Source organism: Pocillopora damicornis, chromosome 6 (genome assembly GCF_964200805.1).
Source record: "Pocillopora damicornis chromosome 6, jaPocDami1.2, whole genome shotgun sequence".
Taxonomy (NCBI): Eukaryota; Metazoa; Cnidaria; class Anthozoa; order Scleractinia; family Pocilloporidae; genus Pocillopora; species Pocillopora damicornis.
This window is the reverse complement of record NC_142675.1, coordinates 22,274,375-22,298,974: the sequence shown is the minus strand read 5'-3', so window position 1 is coordinate 22,298,974 and position 24,600 is coordinate 22,274,375. Positions and strand designations below refer to the sequence as shown.

Genomic DNA, 24,600 nt, shown 5'->3' with positions numbered 1-24,600 from the left:
ATTTTCCCCCAACAGGTAACAAGAGCAAGCTCCCGTGATCTACTTGTGGAGAATGATGAACTGGATATTGAGTTTAATTCAAAGAATAGGGACAGGCACAAACGTTATGGAGGTAAACAATGATTATTTGTTTTATGCACTCCTATTATCAAATTTTATTTGAACAAGCTTAAGCATGGCTCCATGAAAACCGTGCAGGGCACCGTAAATGTTCTCCAGTCGATAAAGGCGTTTTATTGTATTTATGCAAATGACATGATATTTCCATGTGGATCTACAAGTACGTCGTCCTTTTTCCTCCCTCAAAAGTGCCACGCCAATCTTAGTTGCAGCTTTTTTATTTTTTTGCAGAACTGTTTTTTTTTCCGCGCCCCAGATATAAACACCTCGTACGACATGATCATGGCGAGATATGATGCAATCCTTGATCAATCAGAGAGCGCGTATCTCGATAATCACTAGGTCAGGTTGTTCAATGAGCAGATAACGCTATCCAACGGATAAATCAATATCCAGTGGATAGACAAAATTATTGCCCTATCCACTGGATGGCGATTTATCCAATGGATAGCGTTATCCAACCCTATGAACAACCAAGGCCAGGGCTAGTAAGAAAGAACAGAAACACTAACAGTTTACATAGCCAGTCAAAAGTGTACTTAAATGAAAAAAAAAAAAAAAAAGCGCGAGTAAACACTCAGACTTGGCAGACAAACTCCATTATAAAGAGGATAACATCTTTGCAATTACCAAAAACCCAAAAGCTTCCTAGCTTTCTTTTGCTGCGTTATTTCTTTTTAGGGTTTTCTTCTGAAATTTCCCTCTGACTGACATATTTTGATCATGTTTGGTATTTTTATTGTACACTGAACATTTTAAATCGTGCTAATGTTATTCCCTGTCATAGAGGTGGCTGTGATATTGATGGTCGACCGTACCCAATAATTTCATAAAATAATTATTTTATCCTTTGGCGGCCACTTTAGGTACAGACAGAATACCTGCTTCAGTAGACTACCCAGAGGGAACCTTGCTGCTTGAAACGCGTATGCGTTATGGAAAAGTATGGCAGCCATCTGTAGAAGCCGTAGAAGACTTGGCACGAATATGGAAATTAGTCCGTGATGCAAACGTGCGATTCATTGTTAATGATGATGGTGCGGTCAATAGTCACGTTACCAGAGAAAAAAGTTTTTGGCAAAGATTGATGCCCTCAAGTCAGCGATGGTTTTGCTGCTTGGCCATTTTCTATCGTAAAAGGGCATGTTGTTGCAATTGTTGTTACGACTGTTGTTGTGATTGTTGTTGCGATTTTCGTTACGAATGTCGTTGTAATGCATGCAATAAATAAGTTCCATGTTTCTGTGTCTGTGGGCCTGTTTAGTAATAGATTTTAGAGGACGTCAAGAATAAAAGTGAAACATTCGGCTGAGCTGCAAGCTCGTATGCCACTTTTTAGTATTTACCACTATGACGTTTTCTGTAAAGTATAATTGAACAGAGGCACGACAACATGGAAAAAAAGTTGTTGATCGTGACGTCTGTCCCCCAACAGCTAAGAAAAATGCGTATATGATCGCACACCTCATATAATAAGCACTTAATGACTGGCCTCCAGCGAAACAGTGACTTATGTCTCCCGGACAGCCTTTATTCTTTCGATACGAAACCGAGGGGAACATTGAGGATCGAGGGGAGACAATGGTTACTGCTTCCCAGACATTCCCAGCTCTTCAGGCGGCTAGTATGTCAGCCTTTACTGTTGGCGTAAGAGAGACTCTAAAACAAAACCAATATTCAGCCGAAAAGTGAAGCTTTGAGGGAAAGCGTGAAAGTGTGAGGAAAATTTCTCAGCGAAAAACACAATCAACCGATAAACCAGTAAACCAGAAAGGTGTTTATTCATTTCATAACCCCTCCCCCCTTACATCCGTTACATTGCACCGGTTACATTTGTTCATTTATAATTGTTTTTAATGCTCCATGCTTAAAATAAGATTAATTTGGCTGTTTATCTAGACATGGTTGGGCTGAAGGGTGAATAGTTGTGTAATGCAAGCGTTATATCTTAAGTGTAATTATGATACGAGCCGGTAAGTTGTTTTATTTGCTGACGCTTCTTGTAGAATGATGTAAACTGTGGCCTTAACTTGGCGATTTAAACAGGAACTTTTCACTTCAGCTTTTCTTGCGTCTTTTTTCTTTTCTTATTTGGATTTGACCCTTGGGTTCCAGCCACCAGCAAATAATTTCTCAAATCAGCTCACTTAACCAGAGATGAGAAACAAGGAGCAACACTGAAATGCGAGTTAGATTCTAAGTAAAGTGAGAGTATTGCGTGACGAATTGAATTTCCGAGAAAGACGAGCGGACTTTACACAAAGCCAAATGGTCGCTATACTGCAGTAAACAAAGTTTTGTGGCAAGCAACTGATTCGTATTCATTGAAAGTTCTCTGATATAACCGACAAAAATGGCGAGTCCAGTGAGGGTAACGAAGTTTCACCTTTTTAATTGTGATAACACATATAGCTTGGACTCGGTGAAAACCTTGTTGCTCAAAATGGCAGACGATCGTAACCTCAGAGTATCGGTGGATAAACGAAAATTTCGCCTTCATGAAATGACGGATGTGTGTGGAAAGACTATTCCAATGCTACAAATGGATTATGCCGTCTTTGTTGTCCATGCGCATGAATCTAGTCTCTCCATCAACGAGGACAACGCTGGTATTGGCTACGCGGAGATCTACAAAACTTTGCTGCGAGCGACAGGTATGGTCGGTCGTCTAACATTAGGGACCTTTAGCAAACCACGACGGCGACGGCAGCGAGTAGGTGGCGAAACAAAAGATCTAATGAGCAGAACAATAAAGGTCCCTATTTCAGTATGATAACGATGCCATACTAGTATAAAGTCTCATTTGAACTCTTGTCAGTTTTATTGCATTAAATTGTCAGCCATCTACCCAATTACTCAATACTAAGGCTTCAAATGACGAAAAGCGAAAGACGCTAAGATGAAAATATTGCTGTTTTACACATGTTTCAGTTAAATACAAAACGACGCGAACGTAAGATCCGATTAAGTTTGGCTTTTGAATAAGCTGAAAATACATGGCCTGGCATCAGAATAAACCGTTTTAAATGTTCATTACTATGGTATTTAGAATTTGATGACTTTGGACACGGATTTTCGATGCCGGGTAAATGCTATTAAAATAGTTTGGGTTTGACTAATGCAGGAATTTCAGATCAGAGTCCATCGTTACACACCAAAAAATTTCTTTCGAGGAGAACGCTTTGATACTTTGCGGGCTTCCTTTCCTTTGATGTGGCATTTATTTTCAAGAAGAAAATCGTCATCTGCATCTCCAATTTTCTTCTCACTAATCCTTTTCACCGACTCATCTGAACTGTAGCCAAAGATAATCACCTCTCCATTTAGGAATTGTATTTTGGTAGAATCTAGTAATGTTTCGGATCGATAAGCATTTAAAGGAAACAAACGACTACAGCTGTGCAAACTCTTTGTGAAAATGTTGATTAGAGCAGCGTGACAAGTGTTCATTCGCTCGTCCTACAAATGTTCCTAGGCTTTACATAGGTTCTACATAGGTTCCCAAGTGTGAGGTTTGTTTTGTTGTATATCAAGTTACCCTCTAAACTCTTCTAAATCGAAGATTGCAAAACATCCTCCAAATAAGGTGAGTATAAGTGAACAAGGTTTAAATGGAACTCATGAACTGCAGTCCATCGGATAATTGTGGTAATGAATATTTACTCAGGTCTATATTTCTATAGTTACAGTGTATGATGTAAATGCTTTTTGATGATCTAGTTGGTTCTTACGTCGAATTGTCACAAACAAATAGTCGAAAGTTAAACAGAGGCTCATCATTCAACTTCAGTATATTTACAAAACTACTCTCATACTACCTCTCCCCTGTGGGTTCTGAAGGTGAAAGGTTGAGAAATATAAAATCCCCGAGCAATGTCTCAACATACCTTAAGAAGTGCAAAACATTTAAAAAGAAAATTGTCATCCATTAAAATCCATGATGCATGTGTAACGGTGTGTCTTGTACTTCAAGGAGACAAAGTGTTGATCGTGATTGGTGGCGATGATAATTATAGAGATGAAGACGAGGAAGAACGGTTTGTTATCTCACACTGGGCACGAAGGAAAGTGGCGCCACAGTTTGATAAAGAGTATCTCGATGGAAGAAAAAGCTTCGTTTTCTCTTGGAATAAAGATCACAGAAGAATCCACGAGAAAGCATTAGAGCACTACCTCGACCCAAGTAAGAAAGGAGAAAAGTTTCAGTATGTGCCAAAATCCATAACAGTAAACATTGCTTCTGGAACTGTTGATGATTCAGACGAGGAAGCAGAACTGCACTTCTTAGAGTTTGGTAAGAAAGAGCTAAAGTTAAGGTATGTACCAAGACCACAGCCTCCTCCCACCACAGATGTTTCAGAAGAGGTATGCGCTTTGATTCAGATTGTTTAGTGGTCATGATTTGCACGTTTTTGCTATCGACCAAATTTGTGTCAACAAGCAATGCGTGAATCATTAGACTAGTTTGAAGCTTTAAATCACGCAAACTATACCTGAAACCGAAAAGAGCTGTCCTTGTGCTGTCTGTGACTTTCATTCGCAGTTACTTATATGTTCACTGAAAATATACTGTATGAAAAATTTATCGTAATTTTCTCTGACAGGGCAGTTGGAGTTTAATTTATATGTTGTGCGAAGACGGGACGACGAGCATACAGAGAGTGACAGGAACACAGACAGTAAGACAGACAGACCAAATGTATAGCTCATATAAGGACGGACAAACAGGCAGGCAGGCAGACATAACTGGAAACTGAACGAGAGAGGAAGTCGACTGGATGCATGCTTCATTTCCTGTGATAGCTCCAACATTTTTTCAGTTACCAAACTTGTGATTCTTTTGACTTCCTTGATATTTTATTCCCTAGATCCTTTTAATCTTTAACTTCTCGATTCCCGGGTACCCTTATCACCTGACTGGTTGTTTGTTTGATTTTTCAATTGATCTATTAACTATCTTCCAATGTTTCCCTTCTGTCGTTCCCACCTGGATTCATTCTTCCTCATTTCTTTCTTTCTCATTTGACAGAGTTTCTTGTTTATTCATCCATTTATTCACGTAGGACGTAAGTGATGATGCCAAGAACCCTCTTCTACCTCGAAGTGGAGACGACTCAACCCGAGAGAAACATAAGAGGAAAGAGGGAAGAAAAAGTAAGCGCAGAATCCAAATCTGGAGATAAATTATTTCTAGGGGCAAAACCTCTCGTTCACGAAGTTGCCTTGCTTATTGCACTTACGAATTTTTAGGGATTAGGGTATCAATTTGAGAGGTCCTCTGACCCTGTCCTAACTGAAGAGAGGAAAAGGAAGCGCTGGAATCAGAAAGTTATTTGGCAAATATTGATTTGATTTAGCTAACAAACTTATATCTTAAGGGACTTAATGCAATTGATGCTTTTATGCAAATTATTTTGTCATCTTTTTTTCTATCATAAACTAACCCAGGCTTCTATTGAGCAAGGGCCAAAATCCTTAGTAAGGGTTTTTTCAGTTATTAATGAATCTATTATAATCTAACCTTAATTAGGGATTAGGCCAGATCCATTCAATGCTCAGCCGGAATTTCTCGAGGACACCATTCTGCTGGACACGGTCCTGCGTTTTGGAAAAATCTCCTACAGAGAAGAGGATGTGAAGGCCTGGGATCAGAGGTGGGAGCCATCGGAAAAAGTTGTTCGCCACTTGTTGCAAGTTTGGATGTGTAGACCGCTTGCGAATATTAGATTTGTCGCTACAGCTAACGGTGGGGTATCTTACACTGTGAGACCTCGCAGTTTCTGTTGTGGACTGCGTTTGATCCTTTGGGCGTTCATAATTATCACTATTATCATCATTATTTCTATTATTGTCTATTTCGTTTGATCATTATTATTTTTATCGTTATTAGTATTTTCATTACTATTAATTATGGTGTAAATTGATGAGCCTCATTAAAGATAGTTTGATAGCGATGAACGAGAGAGAACAAGGACTGAAGCAAGCAACACCGTTCAAACAAACTTTTAATAATGAGAAAAAATACATTATTCCGTCTCTTAATAAACATCACTTGGAAACAATTTTTGTTCACCGAAGAGTGGTTGCGGCGTGGGTCGGAGAAGGTTGTAGTTACAATCAATTTGAGGACGATATTGATGTCAGCACAATCTTCCTTGCCCTTTAGGACCTCAATGGTGTTTCCCTTACTCTTAACTGCGGTTTGTTACATGCATGTCGCTAACTGACAGGTATGAAAATATTACATCGAATGGGTGGGGGCTATTTTAACAATTCATAAAGAGTGGCGTTGGGATCAAAGCTGGGAGCCATCGGAAAAGTTGTTCACCACCTGTTGCAAGTTTGGATGTGTAGACCGCTTGCGAATGTCAGATTTGTCGCTACAGCTAACGGTGGGGTATCTTACACTGTTACATGTTTGAATGGTTCAGTGAACGAATTAAGCGATGTACATGTCCAACAAAGGGAACTAGTCAAGCGATGTCCATGTCGAACAAGGTATTGCCTTTTTCGGATGTTTTATTACTTGTATGGAAAATTATCAAGGCGTTTTGAATGGTTCAGGGAACTAGTTAAGCGATGTGCATGTCGAACAAGGGATTGCCTTTTTCGGATGTTTTATTGTACGGGAAAATATTGAGGTGTTTTGAATGGTTCAGAGAACTAATCATCTAATGTATATTTTGAACAAGGGAATGCCTTGTTTGGATGTGTTAGTGCTTGTAAAGGAAATTTTCAAGGTGTTTTGAATGGCTCAGAGAACGAATCAGTCGATGCAGAATCACTTTTGGATTTATTCCTCGTTGGACGTAACTTTAAAAATGACCATTTCTTTATTAGGTACGAACTAGGGATTGATATCATGTAGCCGTGAGTTTTTTCTCGAGTTTCATAGCTTTTCTCAAACTTGAAAACACGAAACGTACTTCTTTGTTCAGAAAAGTAAAAACTGGCATATTAAAGGAAGTGTGTCATGATTGTGAGGTAGCGAACGCGTGTGAAAATACATCACCGGCGTTCGTCCAATCGATCAGAGACACGAACGATAGTACTTCACTGTGTAAATCTCAGTGTTTATGAAATAATTTAATTTACGCCGCACTGTTAGAATAGTAATCTGTACTAAGTGTGTATTGCCAGGTATGTAAGCAATTTAATAACTGACAGACGTGTAAAATGAATTTTCGTATTTTAGTAATGATAATGATAAAAATAAAGGTCCTCAATTGACTCAAATTGTTGTGGCGTAGTTCCATCAGTCTTGTAGACGCAGCGGCTGAATGGCAAGATCTCTATTCAAGCATCCGCTCGATGTTCTTTTGAGAGGGGGGAAGGTTGGGGTTAACTTGCAATGATTAGCTACATGGTTATGCACTTCAGAGTGGATGGCTTTTATGAGTGCAGATAAAGACTCAAAAAATATGACTACCTTTGTAAACTGTCATTAGGCGGCTGATAGGAAACTTAAATGTTCAGGGAAATATTTGCTTGATGTGAAAAAAGGACAGTGGGTTTCTTTTATGAATATGAAAAGGGTGGTGCTTTGGTCAGATATGAAACGTGAAAAGATGAGGATATGCACCAAACCAAACACACACGTGTACACGAATGAAACTGTCTCCTCTATTTCTTATAACTGTATATACCTCCATCCTGCAAAACCAAAAAATTACAATCAAACTTCAGGTTTTAACACCCCCGTCCCCTCCTCCCCCCCATCTTCTGAACGGTGACACATAAAGAACAAAGGTTAGCACAAACAGAACGACAACCTCTGTGTAAAGATTATGGCGAAGAGTTGATATCGCGCTTATTTAGCAATTTCCTTTTCTCTGCCTTCGTGCTAAGAGTCTTTTCAACCATTGCTGGGAAATTTATAAGTTCCAGTTGGTAATGTATCACTGATGCCGGAAACTGAAGCTCAGGGTAATTCTTCTCCCCCAGAGTAATGAAATATTTGGACAAAATACAAATAGCCTTATAGATATTTTCAAATATGGTTATGCCGGCGGCTAGCATACTTCTGAAATGTGTTCAGTTCTTTTGCCTTTTCGCTCCTTTTATTGCAGTGAGCTTTCTCCATTTCGGAGAATGCACAGTGATATAGCCCAAGACGTTTCATGATACTTGATTGTACTCTCAATGCCACTCTGTACCTGCTGCTTTGTTTTGTCGTGTGTGACAAAAAATGGCTCTTAGCCGCTTCTGTTTCCAGAATTGAAAGGATTTTAAATAGTTAGATATATACGATTTATTCGTATTTTATCTCTGGTTCCATCAAAGGATTACATGCCTTTGGCTTAAGCGTCACTAAAAAGCTAATGTTAAATCCCGGGTAACGCAATATTCTCGGAAATCATTTTCGTGGAATGACAAACGAATGGACTTTGTTCGGCTGCATTCAAGACAGATGGCCCTTCCTGTTCGCTTTTTAACTGTTACGAAAGAAAAATACCATGGAAATGAAAGGAAATTCTACCAACATTTATCTTTTTAACTGCGATAATACTTGCAGTTTGGATCCAATAGAATCCTTGTTACTAGCCGTGCAAAACGACGTAAAGATGCGGTTTGCTGTAGACAAGCGCATTTTTCGGTTGCGCGAAATGTCAGAGATGTGCGAGAATATTATTCCTGAACTGCAGATGGATTATGCTATTTTTGTTGTTCATGCCCGAGAATCGCGTCTCTCAATCAACGAAGACAATGCTGGAATTGGTTTCGCAAGGATCTACAGAGCTTTACTGAAAGCAACTGGTGAGTAAAAATAATCGAGTTCATAGGGTTTTCTACAATATCGTGTCAAGCCATAAAATCTTACCATTTCCTAATTTTTGACGATTCATAGTCAAAAGGCTTAAACGTCTTTTATGTCCCTGATTAAACCAACCATTCTGAGAATTAGTGTTGCGTAAAACTTATGCCTTAATTTGTTGTTCGTATTTTTACTCCGAGAGGAACACAAAGCAATCAATCCAAACATCATGACGAGCTTTGCTCACCAAAAGAATTTATGCAAATGAGGCTGAGGCGGATCTGAGATCCGCCTGGCAATTATTAACTGTAAGAGAAGAACTGACTTCGCACCCACAGAACGACCGAGGTGTTGCGGATGAATTTTCAGTAATTACTTTTTTGGCACTTTTCGGCGTCCAAATTGCATGGCGAGAGTAACCCAAAACCTTAAAGCAGACCCTTCTTGTCACAATACGAATGTTTTCCAGATAGGGACACGCGTTAATGTCAGCTCCACTCGCGTGATTGCATTTTTCAAGGTTAAACCCTCGCGTGGATCTAACAACTCAAGTTTACTTTAAAGCGTACAATGTAAGCCAAAGTAATTTTATAATTTAACTCCATGATCGAAATTTTGTTTACAAAGGATAGTAACGGATCGACATCGACCTAGAGCGTCAGCTTCACTCGCGGGGAGTCAACCATTTTCTCTTGCCCCTTGCGCAACATAGAATGCAAATTTGCTGACCCACTCTATTGATACACACAACTCGACAGTCGTTAAGAGTTGAAAAAGATTAAGGTTTTTTACCAAAACCATGTATTTCCGATTTTTAAACGCTAACAAAAATTTAGTAATGGTATGTCCACTCCGGAAAATAATACCGCAAACAACAGCAAGCCCTAACCGCGATGAGAACACTCATGGATCACACAGCGCAACAGAACTAATTTTGTTTGTTTGTTTGGGTTTTTTCCGATAATATTGGCCTGTAAAGAAATATATAATGGAGTTTTTTTGTACCCTCCGCCGGCACCATATAATTGGCTAAATGCTAAGAAAGTAATATACTCTAAAGAGATCATTAAAGGAGTAAAATCTTTAAAATAATTTTTCCTGCTGGGGTTTCCTGGCGTACCACTGCGAACACAGCGAACCTCATGTATAAGGCTGCGAGAAAATAAACAAAGACAAGTAGAAAAAGTTCTTTACTCACAAATCTCTTTTACAATCTACGACCGATTTTACATCTCGTGTCTGAAGCAAGAGTTGGAAATGTAAATGCAATTTAATACGTTACGTGAAGAGGTATTTTACTCGTTGGTAATTTTATTCCTAAATTCGTTATTTATTTTTAATTGAAAAATCACGGGATTTGAGGACAGACACCACCAAGGCAAACACAACATCGACGTAAAAATTACCAGTCAACGGAAGGTGCACTTATGATGTGTAATTAAGTTAAGGTTGGTTGGTCATCTAAACAGGAAAACTATCTTTTTCTATTAAAACAAACATTGCTTTTTCATCACGGCTTTTCGCGGTTAACGTTCAATTAAATCTGAAAAGGAAAAAAAATCAAGACAAGTAAATTTAATTATGTCGCAATTCAAAATTAGTTTGTCATAAGATGAAAACGCACAGTCTAAAATGAAACAACTCCCAAAGAGAGACAGAACCAAATAAAAAAAAAGGAAAGATTTTGCCTTCAGATAACAAAAGCCCAAATAGGACTGACTACCCAAGAGAGACAGAACCAGGTGAAAAAAAGGGAAAGGTTCTGCCTTCAGATAACAACAGCCCAAACAGGACTGACTACCCAAGAGGGACAGAACCAGGTGAAAAAAAGGGAAAGGTTCTGCCTTCAGATAACAACAGCCCAAATAGGACTGACTACCCAAGAGAGACAGAACCAGGTGAAAAAAAGGGAAAGGTTTTGCCTTCAGATAACAACAGCCCAAACAGGACTGACTACCCAAGAGAGACAGAACCAGGTGAAAAAAAGGGAAAGGTTCTGCCTTCAGATAACAACAGCCCAAATAGGACTGACTACCCAAGAGAGACAGAACCAGGTGAAAAAAAGGGAAAGGTTCTGCCTTCAGATAACAACAGCCCAGATAGGACTGACTACCCAAGAGAGACAGAACCAGGTAAAAAAAAAGGGAAAGGTTCTGCCTTCAGATAACAACAGCCCAAATAGGACTGACTACCCAAGAGGGACAGAACCAGGCGAAAAAAAAGGGAAAGGTTCTGCCTTCAGATAACAACAGCCCAAATAGGACTGACTACCCAAGAGGGACAGAACCAGGTGAAAAAAAGGGAAAGGTTCTGCCTTCAGATAACAACAGCCCAAATAGGACTGACTACCCAAGAGAGACAGAACCAGGCGAAAAAAAAGGGAAAGGTTCTGCCTTCAGATAACAACAGCCCAAATAGGACTGACCACCCAAGAGAGACAGAGCCAGGTGAAAAAAAAGGGAAAGGTTCTGCCTTCAGATAACAACAGCCCAAATAGGACTGACTACCCAAGAGAGACAGAGCCAGGTGGAAAAAAAAGGAAAGGTTCTGCCTTCAGATAACAACAGCCCAAACAGAACTGACTACCCAAGAGAGACAGAACCAGGTGAAAAAAAGGGAAAGGTTCTGCCTTCAGATAACAACAGCCCAAACAGGACTGACTACCCAAGAGAGACAGAACCAGATGAAAAAAAGGGAAAGGTTCTGCCTTCAGATAACAACAGCCCAAACAGAACTGACTACCCAAGAGAGACAGAACCAGGTGAAAAAAAAAAGGAAAGGTTCTGCCTTCAGATAACAACAGTTCACATACGAATGACAAAACCGGGAAAAAAATTAAAAAATGAAGGTTCTTCCCTCACGGAGATAAGTCTGAAATAACAAAAGAACGAGAGTATCTTCAGGATTCTACTTTCGAAACTGCGAAATAGTACAGTACGATTAGTAAGAAAACACACTAACCTGCCAAGAGCGCGTCATCTTATAGGGAAGGAATATTTGAGCTGTGATGTCAGGGTTCATTCCATAATTAGTTCATCTTGCTCATGTTAGGTTTCAACAGTTTGATAATACACCGTGTGATTTTAAGCATCTGTCACCTAACTATCACAGAAATAATTCCTTCTCTTGCTTCGAAAGCACAGAAGTAAAGGTAAACCTTGCTTTGCTGATTAAATGGTTTGGGCATCATCATTTTCGACTCAAAGGTTATTAAGCAGCGAGATTTATCGCACGTCATCATATAGCTCTAGACAGAAATTATCAGGCATACAACCTTATCTAAAAGCCAAATTGGACAGGCCAGCAAGTAGAATTTCTTCCTCGCGAAGTTTTACACAGTTAAGACCTTACCTTAAGGAAAGAACGATGGCCCCTTTTCGCAGATACCGCCGAATATACTCGTACCTTCGCACAGAATTTTCGCGGGATAAGTTCCCGCGCTTACCTGATGATTGGGACTACTGTCTATTTTATACTGAAAGAGCTCCTCAGTATGGACGCCAGAAAAGTATTATCAAAATATCTACCCAATCGTTTCAAGTGTTAAATGATACTCTTGTGTCTCCAGAACATACTGCAGTCGAAATCTCTCTTGAAAACAAGGTCCTTACCGAGCGGCTCACCGGCTTCCATGTTGACTTAGGGTCAAAGGTCTGATCAGAGTGAAATATAAGTTGGCTAACACAATTTAATTTTGGTACTGTCGTGACAGAACAGATAATCGCTCTTTGCGTCACAAACCAATAAATCTGTAGATCACGAACAAAACATGCTGGGTACAATAACTGTTACTTGATAGTCATGTCACGCACTACAACCAGGCTATCCTCAAATGCCATGACACACTACGACTTAGCTAAGCCGTTCTTGTCGCTGAATCATTCTACAATTATGAAAATTGCCATTCACGCCATGAATGCGTAGTTATCTCCAAAGAGAAAATTGTGCAAAAGAGTCCTAAATTTACGTAGCTCTCCTAACGCGCAAGCCGCGCGGATCCTCGCGCCTGTTTACATTTTAATTGTTAACGTCAATTAATTTCACGCTCGAAGCCAAACACCTCGCTTTCACTTGCTAATTGAGCCCTCTCGCTTTACTTTGACAAGCCTATGGATCATTTTACGCATCCCTGGTGAGAATTCTTTTCTTGAGCAAAGCTCGTCATGAATGGTCTGTCAGTCTCTCAAGGTGGTCGAGTTTTTCCACTTTTACTTTTACTTGGACTATGAAAGTTCGCTTTTCAAAGCTAGTTTCTCATTGTTATCACTCTCGCTTTGCAGCAAGCGACTGGTAGGTCGACTGTAAGCATTGAAATAAGTACAGTGATGTTTGTGCAGCGATAAATAATCAAAATAATGCGGAACATTTATTCCGAGAAGCAACATGGTTCTCGATTGCATACAATGCCGAATTGTCCTGTTCTCTGGCATTTGGGGGAAATTATGTCAATTGAGTCAAACTGATGTTACTACATTTAGCTTAAGGAAAGATGCAAAATGTCCCATATACTTCCTCTGAAAGTGTGTGCAAGCTCGAGATAACAAAGTTCAGATCAGAGTTCACCTTGATATGAACAGTAACTGACGTTAACAACGATAGCCTCTCAGCCTCACCGTAATGATTCTCGAGAGAAGAAAAACGTCTTCATCTTCATAAAAAATGAAGAAATGTTTTAACTTCACGTGCTACCAGTTGAGATACGTTATATGCCAAAGGAGTTTCCTCTCGGTCTCTTACCCACATTCACTTGTCTTTTTTTTTTATTTGTTTTGGTTTTTTAACGAATAAGTTATTTTTTCATGATACAAGTAATTCTGGTAAGCTTGCAGACAGTAGCGTCAAATATTTACAGACAATTTTTGTGGATGAGTAACGTGGTATAAAAAACTGTCATTTCCAAATGTTCCACCTTGTGTATTTTTACCCAAATAATACTGCCTTTCTTCCAAACGTTCTGTTGGTGGGATCCAATCGAAGAGGGCAATCACGTGCAAAGTGAGACATTAACGATTATCAAACCTTGACCAATGTGTGAACTGCCCTTCAACAGTGAAAACCACTACCACTTCAGTATCAGTATAACTCGTTTAGAATAGTAAGGTGTAATACAGTGTCTTGTATTTAAAGGAAATAAAGTATTGATCATCATTGGTGGGGATGATGAATACAGAGATGAAAACGAAGAAGAACAGGTTGTAATATCACGCTGGGCACGAAGGAAAGTGGAGTCACAGTTTGATAAGGAGTATCTCGATGGAAGAAAAAGCTTCATTTTTTCTTGGAACAAAAGTCATAGAGAAATCCACGAGGAAGCATTAAAGCACTACCTCGACCCAAGTAGGAAAGGAAAAAAGTTCCAGTATGTGCCAAAACAAAAGCCAACAACCTTTCCTCCACCAGTCAATGATTCTCCAGACAAGGTTTGACCGTTTTTTGTCTTTATTTGTTTAACCCTTTAACTCCCATGAGTGACCAAAGCAGAATTTCTCCTTACAATATCGATACAACATTAAGCAGACAAGTGATGAGAATAAAGAAAAAGATTAATTAGGGGATTATTAGTAGATCCAATACCAAAAACTCCAAACTAACATCACTAGAACTATATAGCAGACAGTTGGGAGATTAACTAATGAGATCTTGGGAGTTAAAGGATGATCAAGCATGCATCCGGCTCAAGGCACACATAATGTAATATCAAGAGGAGAGGTAGCATCTAGTGCCACACAATAATGAGATCGAAGTTCGTTTATGGTTGTACCCTCTGATGGTAACCTATAACCTTATTTCGACATTTGTTTATAACGCATCCACCCTGAATTATTTACAAATTGAAAACTTAGAGAAGTGGAAGAGAGCAATTATTAGCTTACTACTCCTTAGATTACTATTTGGGTTGTGGAATTGCATTTTAGAGTCATCAAGTCTATTCATTGGTGTCCACTCTTCCATTATTCTCAATGTAAGTAGTAGATAGGCATGTTGCAATACCGAGTTAAAGTGTTTAAAACCTCTAAAACATGTTGAGTCAAGATTCCTGTATTTGTTCATCAAGCCAATCTGGAGTCCCATATGTGGTTTATTCATTCATTCATTCACATTCTTTCGTTCCCTCTAATCTTGTTCCTCCTAAATCACTTGTGCTTCTCATTAAAGTTTGTTGAACGCTTTCTTTCATGTATCCTGCAGAACGGTATTTCTGGTGATGATGTACCTCCTCAAGGAGGAAGAACCCAAAGAAGGTCCACAGGCCAAGAAAGAGAAAAATGTGAGTCCACTATTTAACTTAAAGAATCTATTTCTTGTGATAAAATCATTTCTCAGAGGCTGAACACCCATTTTGGAGGCAGTGTACTTTATCAAACGAATAATTGGGTTCAAATTAAATATTTACTTATTTTAATATTTACTTTCCATACCTTGTGACATTGCATATCAACCATGGTTGTGAGCTCTCCGACACAAACTCTACGCTCTACACCAGTCTCGAGTCCCTAAAGGGTCCCAAAAGTCTTAAAGTTTAATTTTAGAAGCCACAAGCTATCATCCTCTGTCCCAGTTCCCAAGCACCAAATTGCGTAACCTCAACCTTACCTTCTCAGTATTGGGCGAGGGCTGAGACCTTCAGTAAGGGTTATTTTTATTTATTTATTTATTGATATATTCAGAAATCTATTTTAATCTAGCCTTAGGGCTAAGGCCAGATCCTACTGATTCCCGACCGGAATTTCGCGAAGGTACCGAACTGCTGGACACACTCGTACGTTTTGGGAGAATCTCGTATGAGAAAGAGGACGTGAGGGTCTGGGACCGCATATGGAAGCCGTCTGGAACAACTGTTCACCACCTGTCGAAAGATTGGATGTTTACTCCTCTTGCAAATGTTAGATTTGTCGCTTTTTGACGGATGTAAAAGGAAACGAGCCTCAAACCGTCAGACTTCCCGCCCTGGTGCTCTACCACAGAACCATAGGAAATTTGTTCAGTCAGGCCGTAAGCGGTAGAAAATCTTCAGATCTACCATATGATGATCAGCTACATAGTCTCTAAGCTCACTGGACTGCATTAGACCTGGGAATACGTAGATCGCTAATTGAACATGTCATAATCACCTGGCTCTGTGTAGCTACTGGGGATGTTATCCTGGTCTTTTCAGGTTCGGGTCCAATTCTAATGGGCTCTGCCACCGGTTGACTCGTAAACTTCTGCCCCTTTTTGGCGCAGTCAAAGTAATGTATTAGTGCTTCTTCGTGAATCGCTCCGTGTTTCTTGTTCCACGAAAATATAAAGCTTTTTCTACCATCAATTAATTGTGGACGAAGTTGGCGGGATATTGCTGTGACCCTGGCCTGACGTGAAAGCGTGGAACGGTTTTCTTCGTCATCGTCTCTGTAATTTTCATCCCCTCCTATGACAATCAATACTTTTTCATCTTGAAATAAAAAAAAGAGGGATATAATATGCATGATACATGATCCAATTTTCATAAACTTCAAATCGTGATTGAAATTGGTGAATATGTAAATTGAAATTCGTGCCCGTTTTACAACTTTACCAAGACTCGATCGCAATGGATGTTCCTTTTGTATAATGTCGAAAACTGCCCAGATCATGTGTACATACATTAAATAGTTTCAAATTCATTAACACTGTACAGAAAAAACATTGCATAACAAAACACAAAAAAACGTGACAGTTCATGCGAGTCCGCGTGAAAGAAATACGAAGAATCTGACAGCAATAAAGCTAGCTACAGCTGTAGATGTATTGAGAGTTCCGTCACATTGTAGTCATAATTCCATATGAGAATTGGGTTAAATGGTAACATTTGAAATAAAATTTGAGTCTTTAGGAACTCGATCTCTATAGGAGGTCTTTCTTATCATATGTTATATCGCACTTGTTTTGCCGACAACATTTCGTGCAGCTCGCGAGACTCACTCTCTCATTTTTCGTCTTATATCGTGTCACTTTATTATTATTAAATTTTGTTTTAAATAATCAGTACTGATTGTTCTTCGTTTGTTGTGTAGGAAAACCAACTGACTATCTTGTACAGGAAGAATTACCCGGCAAAGGTTCCTAGAAACAACACACAATGAATAACTTGACGAATTAGGAATCCTGCACACCATAACTTTTGTAAAAGGTAAATTTGTAACCTACCAGAGCCTGTTCGCTTCTTAAGAGCCTCATAAATCTTTCCAAGATTACTTTCTTCGCTGAAAGAGAGGCAGCATTCACGAGCATGCACAACAAACACCGCGTAATCCATCTTCAATTTAGGGATAGTTTCGTCGACCATATCCGAGATTTGTCCGCCGCTGAAGTAGCCTTTTTCGATCTTAAAGGAAGTTTTCGCTGCAAGCTTCTTTTCGACAGCTTTCAAAAGCTCTTCCACCTCGTTCAAATCACATAATTTGTCGCAGTGACAAAGATAAACGTATGTCTCCTTCGTGGGCGCCATATTTAGCGTTGGTGGTTAGATTGTTTTCGGTTTCCAAGAAGAGCTGTTTCTTAGAAATGGCCTCTTTGTCACGCAACGAGACATTTGGTATGAAAAACAACGCAATTTCTCTTCTCTGCCAAAGAAACAAGGATAAAATTTATATTCTGATCCCAGCTACTGACAATGACTCTGAAATAATTCGGGGTGGAGAGACCGACAAAACTGAAAAGGGAATGAAAGATTTGAAACATTTTTGGGTTATTAAAAAAATAACGAGAATCACTTCGTGAATTTTACCGGGGCCACTTTTGCCTTGGTAACCCACGTTTAGACCAGCATGCATAAGGGTTGTGTACATCACCAAGTTTGTCGCGCGATATGAAAGTCTATTTTATCACAAATATTCTTTTAAGAAAAAAATTGTAATTCCGAAAGACTTGTTCCAATAGCACACGGTGCCCGCGTTTTTAAAAACTTTAGACGTAGTATAATCAATATCACTTTGTTTTTTCCGTATTTACGGGCAATTTTGGTGGATTTTCAAAGTTTTGAAAGCGATTTAATCGGTTGCCATGGAAGCTGTATTGTTTACACTTCATTTTCTGTTTTAGAAGACTGGTGACTAGTTTTCGGAATACAGGAGACACTTTAAGGATACATACACATCCTTGTTTTGGTAAATTTCGTAGTTTTTAGATATATGAAAATTTCACATATTTGCACTGCGGTGGAGAGATGAAATTAGGAGATCCTCGCAGCTAAGACTCACCTCTCCAGAGACTGGAGCCATTCCTGTATTTCACCGCTGATAGGAATGGCTATAACTCATGCGTATATTAATTTTTTTTCGTTCTGGCTGAATAATTTATACACTGAGATTAAAAGTGAGAGAGTGATTTATTAGGTTTTTCTTATGTTGAAGTCTACAGTGCTTGCAAATGAAGCCCTCTTTTATTTCAACAGGGCCATGTGGTTTCTAAGTTTTAAAATAATGCAGCAACTGCATGTCACGTTCGGAAAATCACGCAATGTTGCGTGACGCTGCGACCGATGTTGTTAATTTACAGTATGCTCTGCTGGAGAAATATGGCTTGGCCGCAATAGAGAGAGTTTTTTTCGTGGAAAACTGATTTTTTAGGTAATTGTTCACATGAAGGACAAATCCATTCATCGGGCTCTTCATCTGTTTTTGCACGACACCTAAAGGAAGAAAGTCGCGGATTAATTTCGCTTGGTAATTTCTAACAACTACACTAGACCTAAAAAAGGAAAAAAACAAAACAAACAAACAAAACGTCTTACCAGTCAAACCAGTGGCTGTAGCTCTCGCACTAAATCATATCGAAGTACCTTGACTGTTTGCAGTGATGGTACAACCAATCTTCGAACAGTTTTCGGCTACAACAAGAAATAGTAAAATGATTTTAAAAAACTTTTTCTAAAATTAATGAAGGCTGTTCATCACATGACGCTGTATTGGAACGAGTATATGTCGTCTGCTATTGTATCACACTACTGTTTTAGACAAGGTATTTATACCACTTAAATTTGAGAAAGAATGAGTAGAACATAAACCACATTTTCTGCAAAGTACACGAGCCATCCTTACCTCGTTTGCCAACTGCTTTCCAGGCATCATCTGTAAGAAACCTCTGCAATTTTTCAAGTTTGAAAATTTCAGCTAGAACAGTGGCTTCTAAAAAATATTTCTCACCTTGCCTAAAAAATTTTCAAAAGAAATTTTCAAGTTTTCACAACTTTGCCTGTTCTTGCTCGTAGGTCCGGCGGAGCCTTTATGGCCATTGGCCCTCGCAATTGCCGATAACAATGGTTTATAAATATAGGCGTTTAGTGTTAACTTGTAAAACTCCCTGAAGAAGTTACGAAAGTTGGACGAAACACGTCATAGGAAAAGGAAGTTTTACTGCCAACAACTGTTCGCACAGCACTGCTCACCAGTTTAGTTTTAAATTTAAAAAAAAAATTGTTTAAAAAGTTATTAGAAAATTATTGAAAAAAATTAATAAATGTTTGAGTCGGAGCTATTCCTGTCAGCGGTGAAATACAGGAATGGCTATCGCTGAACGACCCTAGAAAGGCTGCCTTCCCTTCGCTACGTAAGTAAGCATTTCTTGATTGACAGATCAGTGTTTTCATTCGTATTGATATTTCATTGTTCCGCTTCGAGACACACGGTTAACAGTACTAACGAGCAAATAGTTAAGAAATAACTTATTAACTTTTACTATTTTTATCATCCAATTACAGGTCGGAGTCATTCCTGTATTTAGTCGCTAGTCTTGTGAAAAAAGACGCCATGTTGGACTCACTTAATGCCAGGGAAAGTAGCTACGATAACAGTCCGAATTGTATTAATTTCACGATCAAAAGGGTGAATCTTATGTTTGTTTTCATTGTAGTTGCATGGATATTCTTTTTTAATAAATACATGATCCAAAATCCTGTGTTTTTTGTGTATAATGTTATTATGTTATCTATTGTTTACGCAATTGTCTTTTGGGCTAATTACTAAAGTAAAGCTGTTGATGTCTTCAGCAAAAGCTGCCGTGAATAGCTTCGATGAATGTGACGTATTTGAGAAAGCTGCTCAATTATCTGCTAGCTCCGCTTTTAGGCTTGGCTAAATCTATATATTAGCAACGATGAAGCATTTTCAATAAATACAGTCTGTAACTGTAGATCTCGATAGGACAAATTTGTTTATTTTAATCGCCCTCGTACGCATGGTATTCGTGTTCGTGATCGCGAGCCCAGCAGAATACCAAAGAAAAGAATAACACGTATTTTGAAGAAATCCAGGAAAGTAAGACGTTTACTTCGAACCTACATCAGAAAAAGCATACCGAAGTCTTCCCGAATGCATCTTTTTACAAATAAAGCTCGTGAAAAAATATTTGCACATGGAATCAGATATGAGAATAAAGGAACACGAAATATCCCTCTTCTGCAGTCAGGAGAAAATATCGAAAGTCGAACATATACAGGATATTGAAAATGCTAAACCAATATCCACATGTAATAAAAAGTCCAAAGCCAAAGCAGTCGAATGCATGGAGGTCTAATTCAGTACTAAATGTTTATAAATCTGAATCACAGAGTAAATCATTTTAAGTCCAATCTGTCTGGGGATATAGAAACATTATTAATTCTACTAAAACAATTCAAGCTCCTTACAGTCAAGACAATGTGGCAATGTTTGGGTTAAATGCTGGTACGCAGTGTGTAACCATATCATTTGCATCCCTCATATATAACAAGAGGAAGGGTATTTTATCCTCAATGGACTTGGTTAATATCATGAACATTGGTAATGAATTGTATTCTGGTCTATCTAGTCTATTTGGGCAATCCTATTTGCTGTTAACATAAGTACCTGAAATGATAATAGTGTTTAACATCAATTATCAGCTTCAATATAGTCCAAGTTCTACTGGCACTGTACATGGTACTTGTGAAGTACAAGAGTTCAATTATTGTACGTCAATTCCTTTCTTTTAACAATCCTTAGTACTACAGTAGATTTTTATTGTAATGGTGATGGTAAGTTTAAGATATTTAGTTCTCATGGTAGAGATTCATATGGTATGTTTCAAGATCCGTTTTTATCAACCATTCAGTAGCATACAGCGTTGTAAGACAATACAGATGTAACTCGATCTCAGTCTAGTTAAACATTGATGGCGCATGTAATCACGTACATATTGTAACATCCTCCCTTTTTTTGTGTGTGTGTGGATAAAAGCTTGAAAAAAGAGAAAAAAAAGAAAGAAAAAAAAAGAAAATTAACTAATAAAAGTGTCAGTGTCAGTTCAGTTCAGAATCAATGCCATAGGACAAAATCTATCAGCTGGTGAGTTCGACATGAGAGGATCGGTAAACGAGAACGCTGAACCCTATGATAACTGCGAAGAAGGATTTAAAGTGACGAGTCTAGTCACGGATATAGTCCTCGAGGTATGCTGGGCTCCTCCTGACTCGCTCTGACCTCCGACATTGTTCCGGAACAGTCACCTCTTCAGGGTGTGGCTCGTGAGGAGCATTGCTCTGGTCAGGGGTAGACGCTGCGGTTGTGGTCGCGTGTTCATCTGCGCTGGCCATATCCGGTTCTGGCGCTGTGATGGTGGGTTCAACTGGTGGTTCAGACGTTTTCCTCAGGTGCTGTCGGTTTCGTCTCAACGGTGTATGATCGCTCGTCGAGTCTTGCAGTGACTTTGGCCTTGCGCCAAGACTTATCTCCAAGTTTGAATGGCTTCATTCTAACAACATCGCCTTCAGACAAACTGGGTGAATCCTTTGCGGACCGGTTGTAGTACTTGGCTTGGGCCTGCTGGCGCTGCCGCAGCTCTTTCTTTTTCACTTCCAGGTTTATGGTCTTGGGTAGTAGTAGGCTTTGAGTGGTAGGAAGGAGTGTTTTGGTCCTTCGGCTCATCAGACGTTGTGCTGGGCTGGTCGTCATCCCTTGTGTCGGCGTGTTTCTATAGTCGAGTACGGCGAGGTATGGGTCGGTTCCAGCCCTGATTGATTTCTTCAGAATGCGCTTGACTGTCTTCACCCCAGACTAAGCCTTGCCATTGGCTTTGCTATTTCCAGGGCTACTGGTAATGTGCTCAAAATCCCATTTTCTGGAGAATTCAGCGAATTCGTCACTTGTAAACTGTGGCCCATTGTCACTGATCACTTGATCAGGTATACCGTAGCGAGCAAAGTGACTCTTTAGCTTCAGAATGGTGGTGCTGGCTTTAGTGTTCGGCATCCTGTCCACCTCCCAGAAATTGCTATAGTAGTCTGATCGGGTAGTCTTTGTCATCAAGAGTAAAGATGTCTGTGGCGATCTTCTCCCAAGGACGGGATGGGACCTCGTGGGACATTAGTGTCTCCTTTGGGTGTGTGGTGCTGTCGAGTTCTCTACATATTTCACAGGCGGAGATGTGGTGCTTCATTTCCGCAGACATGCCTGGCCAGTAGATACATTCACGGGCACGCCTCAGACACGCCTCTATTCCAAGCTGGGACGAGTGAGTCTTCAGCTTCATATCTGTGCGAAGGCTCTTTGGTATCACAACGGAATTCCCTTTGAAAACCAGCCCATCTTGTACGGTCAGTTCGTCGCGCATACTGAAGTAAGGATGTGTCAGTGCTGGAGCATGCTCCTTCTCAGGCCATCCTACGAGAATAGTATCTGACAACTCTCGCAGACACTGGTCCTTCCGGGTCTCTGCTCTTATTTCGTCTAAACGTTGGTCAGATATGGGTAGATAACGGACCATGACAATATGTACGTGATTACATATTGTAACATGGTATACCCCATCCTCAAGGAACTTGTGTACTGTCAGAAGTTGGCACCTTAAATGAGCTGATAAACTATTTTAAAGGTCTTTATCAAAATCCAAATGTTTTATTTGCACTCAAAGGTGTACATATCAATGAAAAACAATTTTATATGACAGATGTTTCTGTTCAACAATTGTCAGCCGTCCCCCTCGAAGCAAATCATGCAGATGCTGAAATTACAACCATTCATATTCCCTTGTTATGCTGTTGTGCCACATCTTTTATAGCATTTAGTTTTCCATTATCAAATATTGTGGTTATTGGAATTCCCAGACTCTAGATAGAATCACTGACCAAGCAAACAAGTTTTACAAAGAAAAACTCAGTGGCGATAACCATCCACTGACTATCAACAATTTCCCAAGGACACTTCAAATATATGATACAGATATTAATATTGCCTTTGATTTGGAGAAACAAGGAATACTATGCTGTACATCTCGTGGATTTCAAATTATTGCTTCAGCTGTATTTTTCAGCACAATAATATTAAAACAAAAGCAAAAAGTGTTAAGTACTATACAATAGGATTCAGTCCCAATGGCACACTTGATATATTTGAAAAAATGAATGACATAGATTTTCTTACTCAGTCATTAGCGGATATTGTTAAAAAACAATTCCAGAGTAAAGATGTAAAATATTGTATTAAATTTATATGTTGTTCAACTAATTTTTGAACTGCTGGAAGACAAAAGGTAATGGCGAAACATAAGTCTCGCACTCAGAAAGAACTACATGCAAAAAGGAAAAAAGAAAGCTATGCACAAATGGAAACTGCCATGAAAAAAAAGTTTTGTCTAATAAAGCAATTAAGTCAGTGAATCCTGCAGAAAAAGAAAAGCTTTTACCTCACAAAGCTGAATGGTATAAATCGCTGAATCCCAAAGAAAAAGAAAAGCTTTTGTCCAAATCAGCAGTTTGGTATAAATCACTTGGTTCTGCAGAAAAACAAAATATTTTGTCTAGCAGAGCAATTTGGTATAAATCAATGGATACTGCACAAAAACAAAAGAGAGCAGAATGGTTCAACTCAATCAATTCTGCACAAAAACATAAAAGAGCAAAATGGTATAAGTCATTGAATCCTGAAGAAAAAGAAAAACTTTTGTCTGGCAGAGCAGAATGGTATAAAACACTGGATCCTGCAGACAAAGATAAGATTATACCACAAGTCCAAGCTACTAAGGAAGCCCATGGAAACTCAGTTCAACATGATTTAGATCATAAGATCACAGCTTTTCAAAGTAAGATTAGAGAATGTTCATATTATATTTGCTCTGTTTGTAACAGAATACTATACAGAAAAACTGTTATCCAGTTAAAAAAAAAAAACAAATGTACAACACTCAGCAAGAACTATTTACTGAGTTGTATACCCATGATTCCTTTCTGTCTTGGAATGACCTATCACCTATCGCCTGATGACAACCTTTTTTGAGTTATCATTTTTTTTTATTAAAAAAAATAATAACATCTATGTTAACGTACAGAAAGAGGTATGTTGCTCGCACCAATCAGATCGTTTAGGGTATGTATCTCGCACCAATCAGATCGCCGCATTAGAGTATGTATCTCGCACCAATCAGGGCGTCGTTTTTGTTCTTTGGTTTGAGAGGTGTTCAAATTTCATCGAAGTAATGGTGGTTTCGGAGAGAGCGGTTCGTAAAATGGAATCATCTTTTAGAATGAGATATGTTGGCTTTTATTAGTTTTTAACGTGTATTTTACCGCGCTCTATGAGAAATGCGATACTACTGAACAGATGAAAGATATCAGATTACCTATAGTAGACGTGATACTCATGCTGTGAAAATGGCCGATAGTTGTTCGAGAGAAAATGGAGTTCTGTGCACTGTAACGCGATCATGGTTATTGATACTTCACGACAAGAGTGAGTGGAAAGATTTTGAATCAAATA

At 39.1% G+C, this 24,600-nt stretch overlaps 3 protein-coding genes and 1 pseudogene across 3 annotated transcripts; 3 read left to right on the top strand and 1 right to left on the bottom strand.

Annotated features, from left to right (window-relative positions):
• The first annotated feature begins 2,348 nt into the window (after positions 1–2,348).
• LOC149044456 (uncharacterized) lies at positions 2,349–6,182 on the top strand. The gene is made up of 4 exons (XM_089208462.1): positions 2,349–2,774; positions 4,094–4,485; positions 5,184–5,274; positions 5,651–6,182. Exons 1-4 carry the CDS (start codon positions 2,474–2,476, stop codon positions 5,983–5,985), a joined length of 1,119 nt encoding a protein of 372 aa, XP_089064588.1. The 5' UTR covers positions 2,349–2,473; the 3' UTR covers positions 5,986–6,182.
• Positions 6,183–8,465: 2,283 nt separating this feature from the next.
• LOC149044455 (uncharacterized) lies at positions 8,466–16,731 on the top strand. The gene is made up of 4 exons (XM_089208468.1): positions 8,466–8,877; positions 14,003–14,295; positions 15,065–15,143; positions 15,562–16,731. Exons 1-4 carry the CDS (start codon positions 8,577–8,579, stop codon positions 15,777–15,779), a joined length of 891 nt encoding a protein of 296 aa, XP_089064594.1. The 5' UTR covers positions 8,466–8,576; the 3' UTR covers positions 15,780–16,731.
• Positions 15,764–17,426, bottom strand: LOC149044454 (uncharacterized). The gene is made up of 2 exons (XM_089208471.1): positions 17,042–17,426; positions 15,764–16,307 (listed from the first exon to the last, which is right to left on the bottom strand). Exons 1-2 carry the CDS (start codon positions 17,340–17,342, stop codon positions 15,928–15,930), a joined length of 681 nt encoding a protein of 226 aa, XP_089064597.1. The 5' UTR covers positions 17,343–17,426; the 3' UTR covers positions 15,764–15,927.
• Positions 17,427–20,257: 2,831 nt separating this feature from the next.
• On the top strand, positions 20,258–24,492 carry LOC149044453 (uncharacterized; annotated as a pseudogene).
• The last annotated feature ends 108 nt before the right edge of the window (positions 24,493–24,600 follow it).

Excerpts from the sequence above, each read along its gene's own strand:
- LOC149044456 (XM_089208462.1), top strand. The coding sequence starts at position 2,474 with ATGGCGAGTCCAGTGAGGGTAACGAAGTTTCACCTTTTTAATTGTGAT. Across the intron at positions 4,486-5,183 it reads CCACAGATGTTTCAGAAGAG|GACGTAAGTGATGATGCCAA; the intron begins GTATGCGCTTTG and ends TTATTCACGTAG. Across the intron at positions 5,275-5,650 it reads GAGGAAAGAGGGAAGAAAAA|GGATTAGGCCAGATCCATTC; the intron begins GTAAGCGCAGAA and ends AACCTTAATTAG.
- LOC149044455 (XM_089208468.1), top strand. The coding sequence starts at position 8,577 with ATGGAAATGAAAGGAAATTCTACCAACATTTATCTTTTTAACTGCGAT. Across the intron at positions 8,878-14,002 it reads AGCTTTACTGAAAGCAACTG|GAAATAAAGTATTGATCATC; the intron begins GTGAGTAAAAAT and ends TTGTATTTAAAG. Across the intron at positions 14,296-15,064 it reads TCAATGATTCTCCAGACAAG|AACGGTATTTCTGGTGATGA; the intron begins GTTTGACCGTTT and ends TGTATCCTGCAG.
- LOC149044454 (XM_089208471.1), bottom strand. The coding sequence starts at position 17,342 with ATGGCGCCCACGAAGGAGACATACGTTTATCTTTGTCACTGCGACAAA. Across the intron at positions 16,308-17,041 it reads TAAGAAGCGAACAGGCTCTG|ATGAAAAAGTATTGATTGTC; the intron begins GTAGGTTACAAA and ends TTTTATTTCAAG.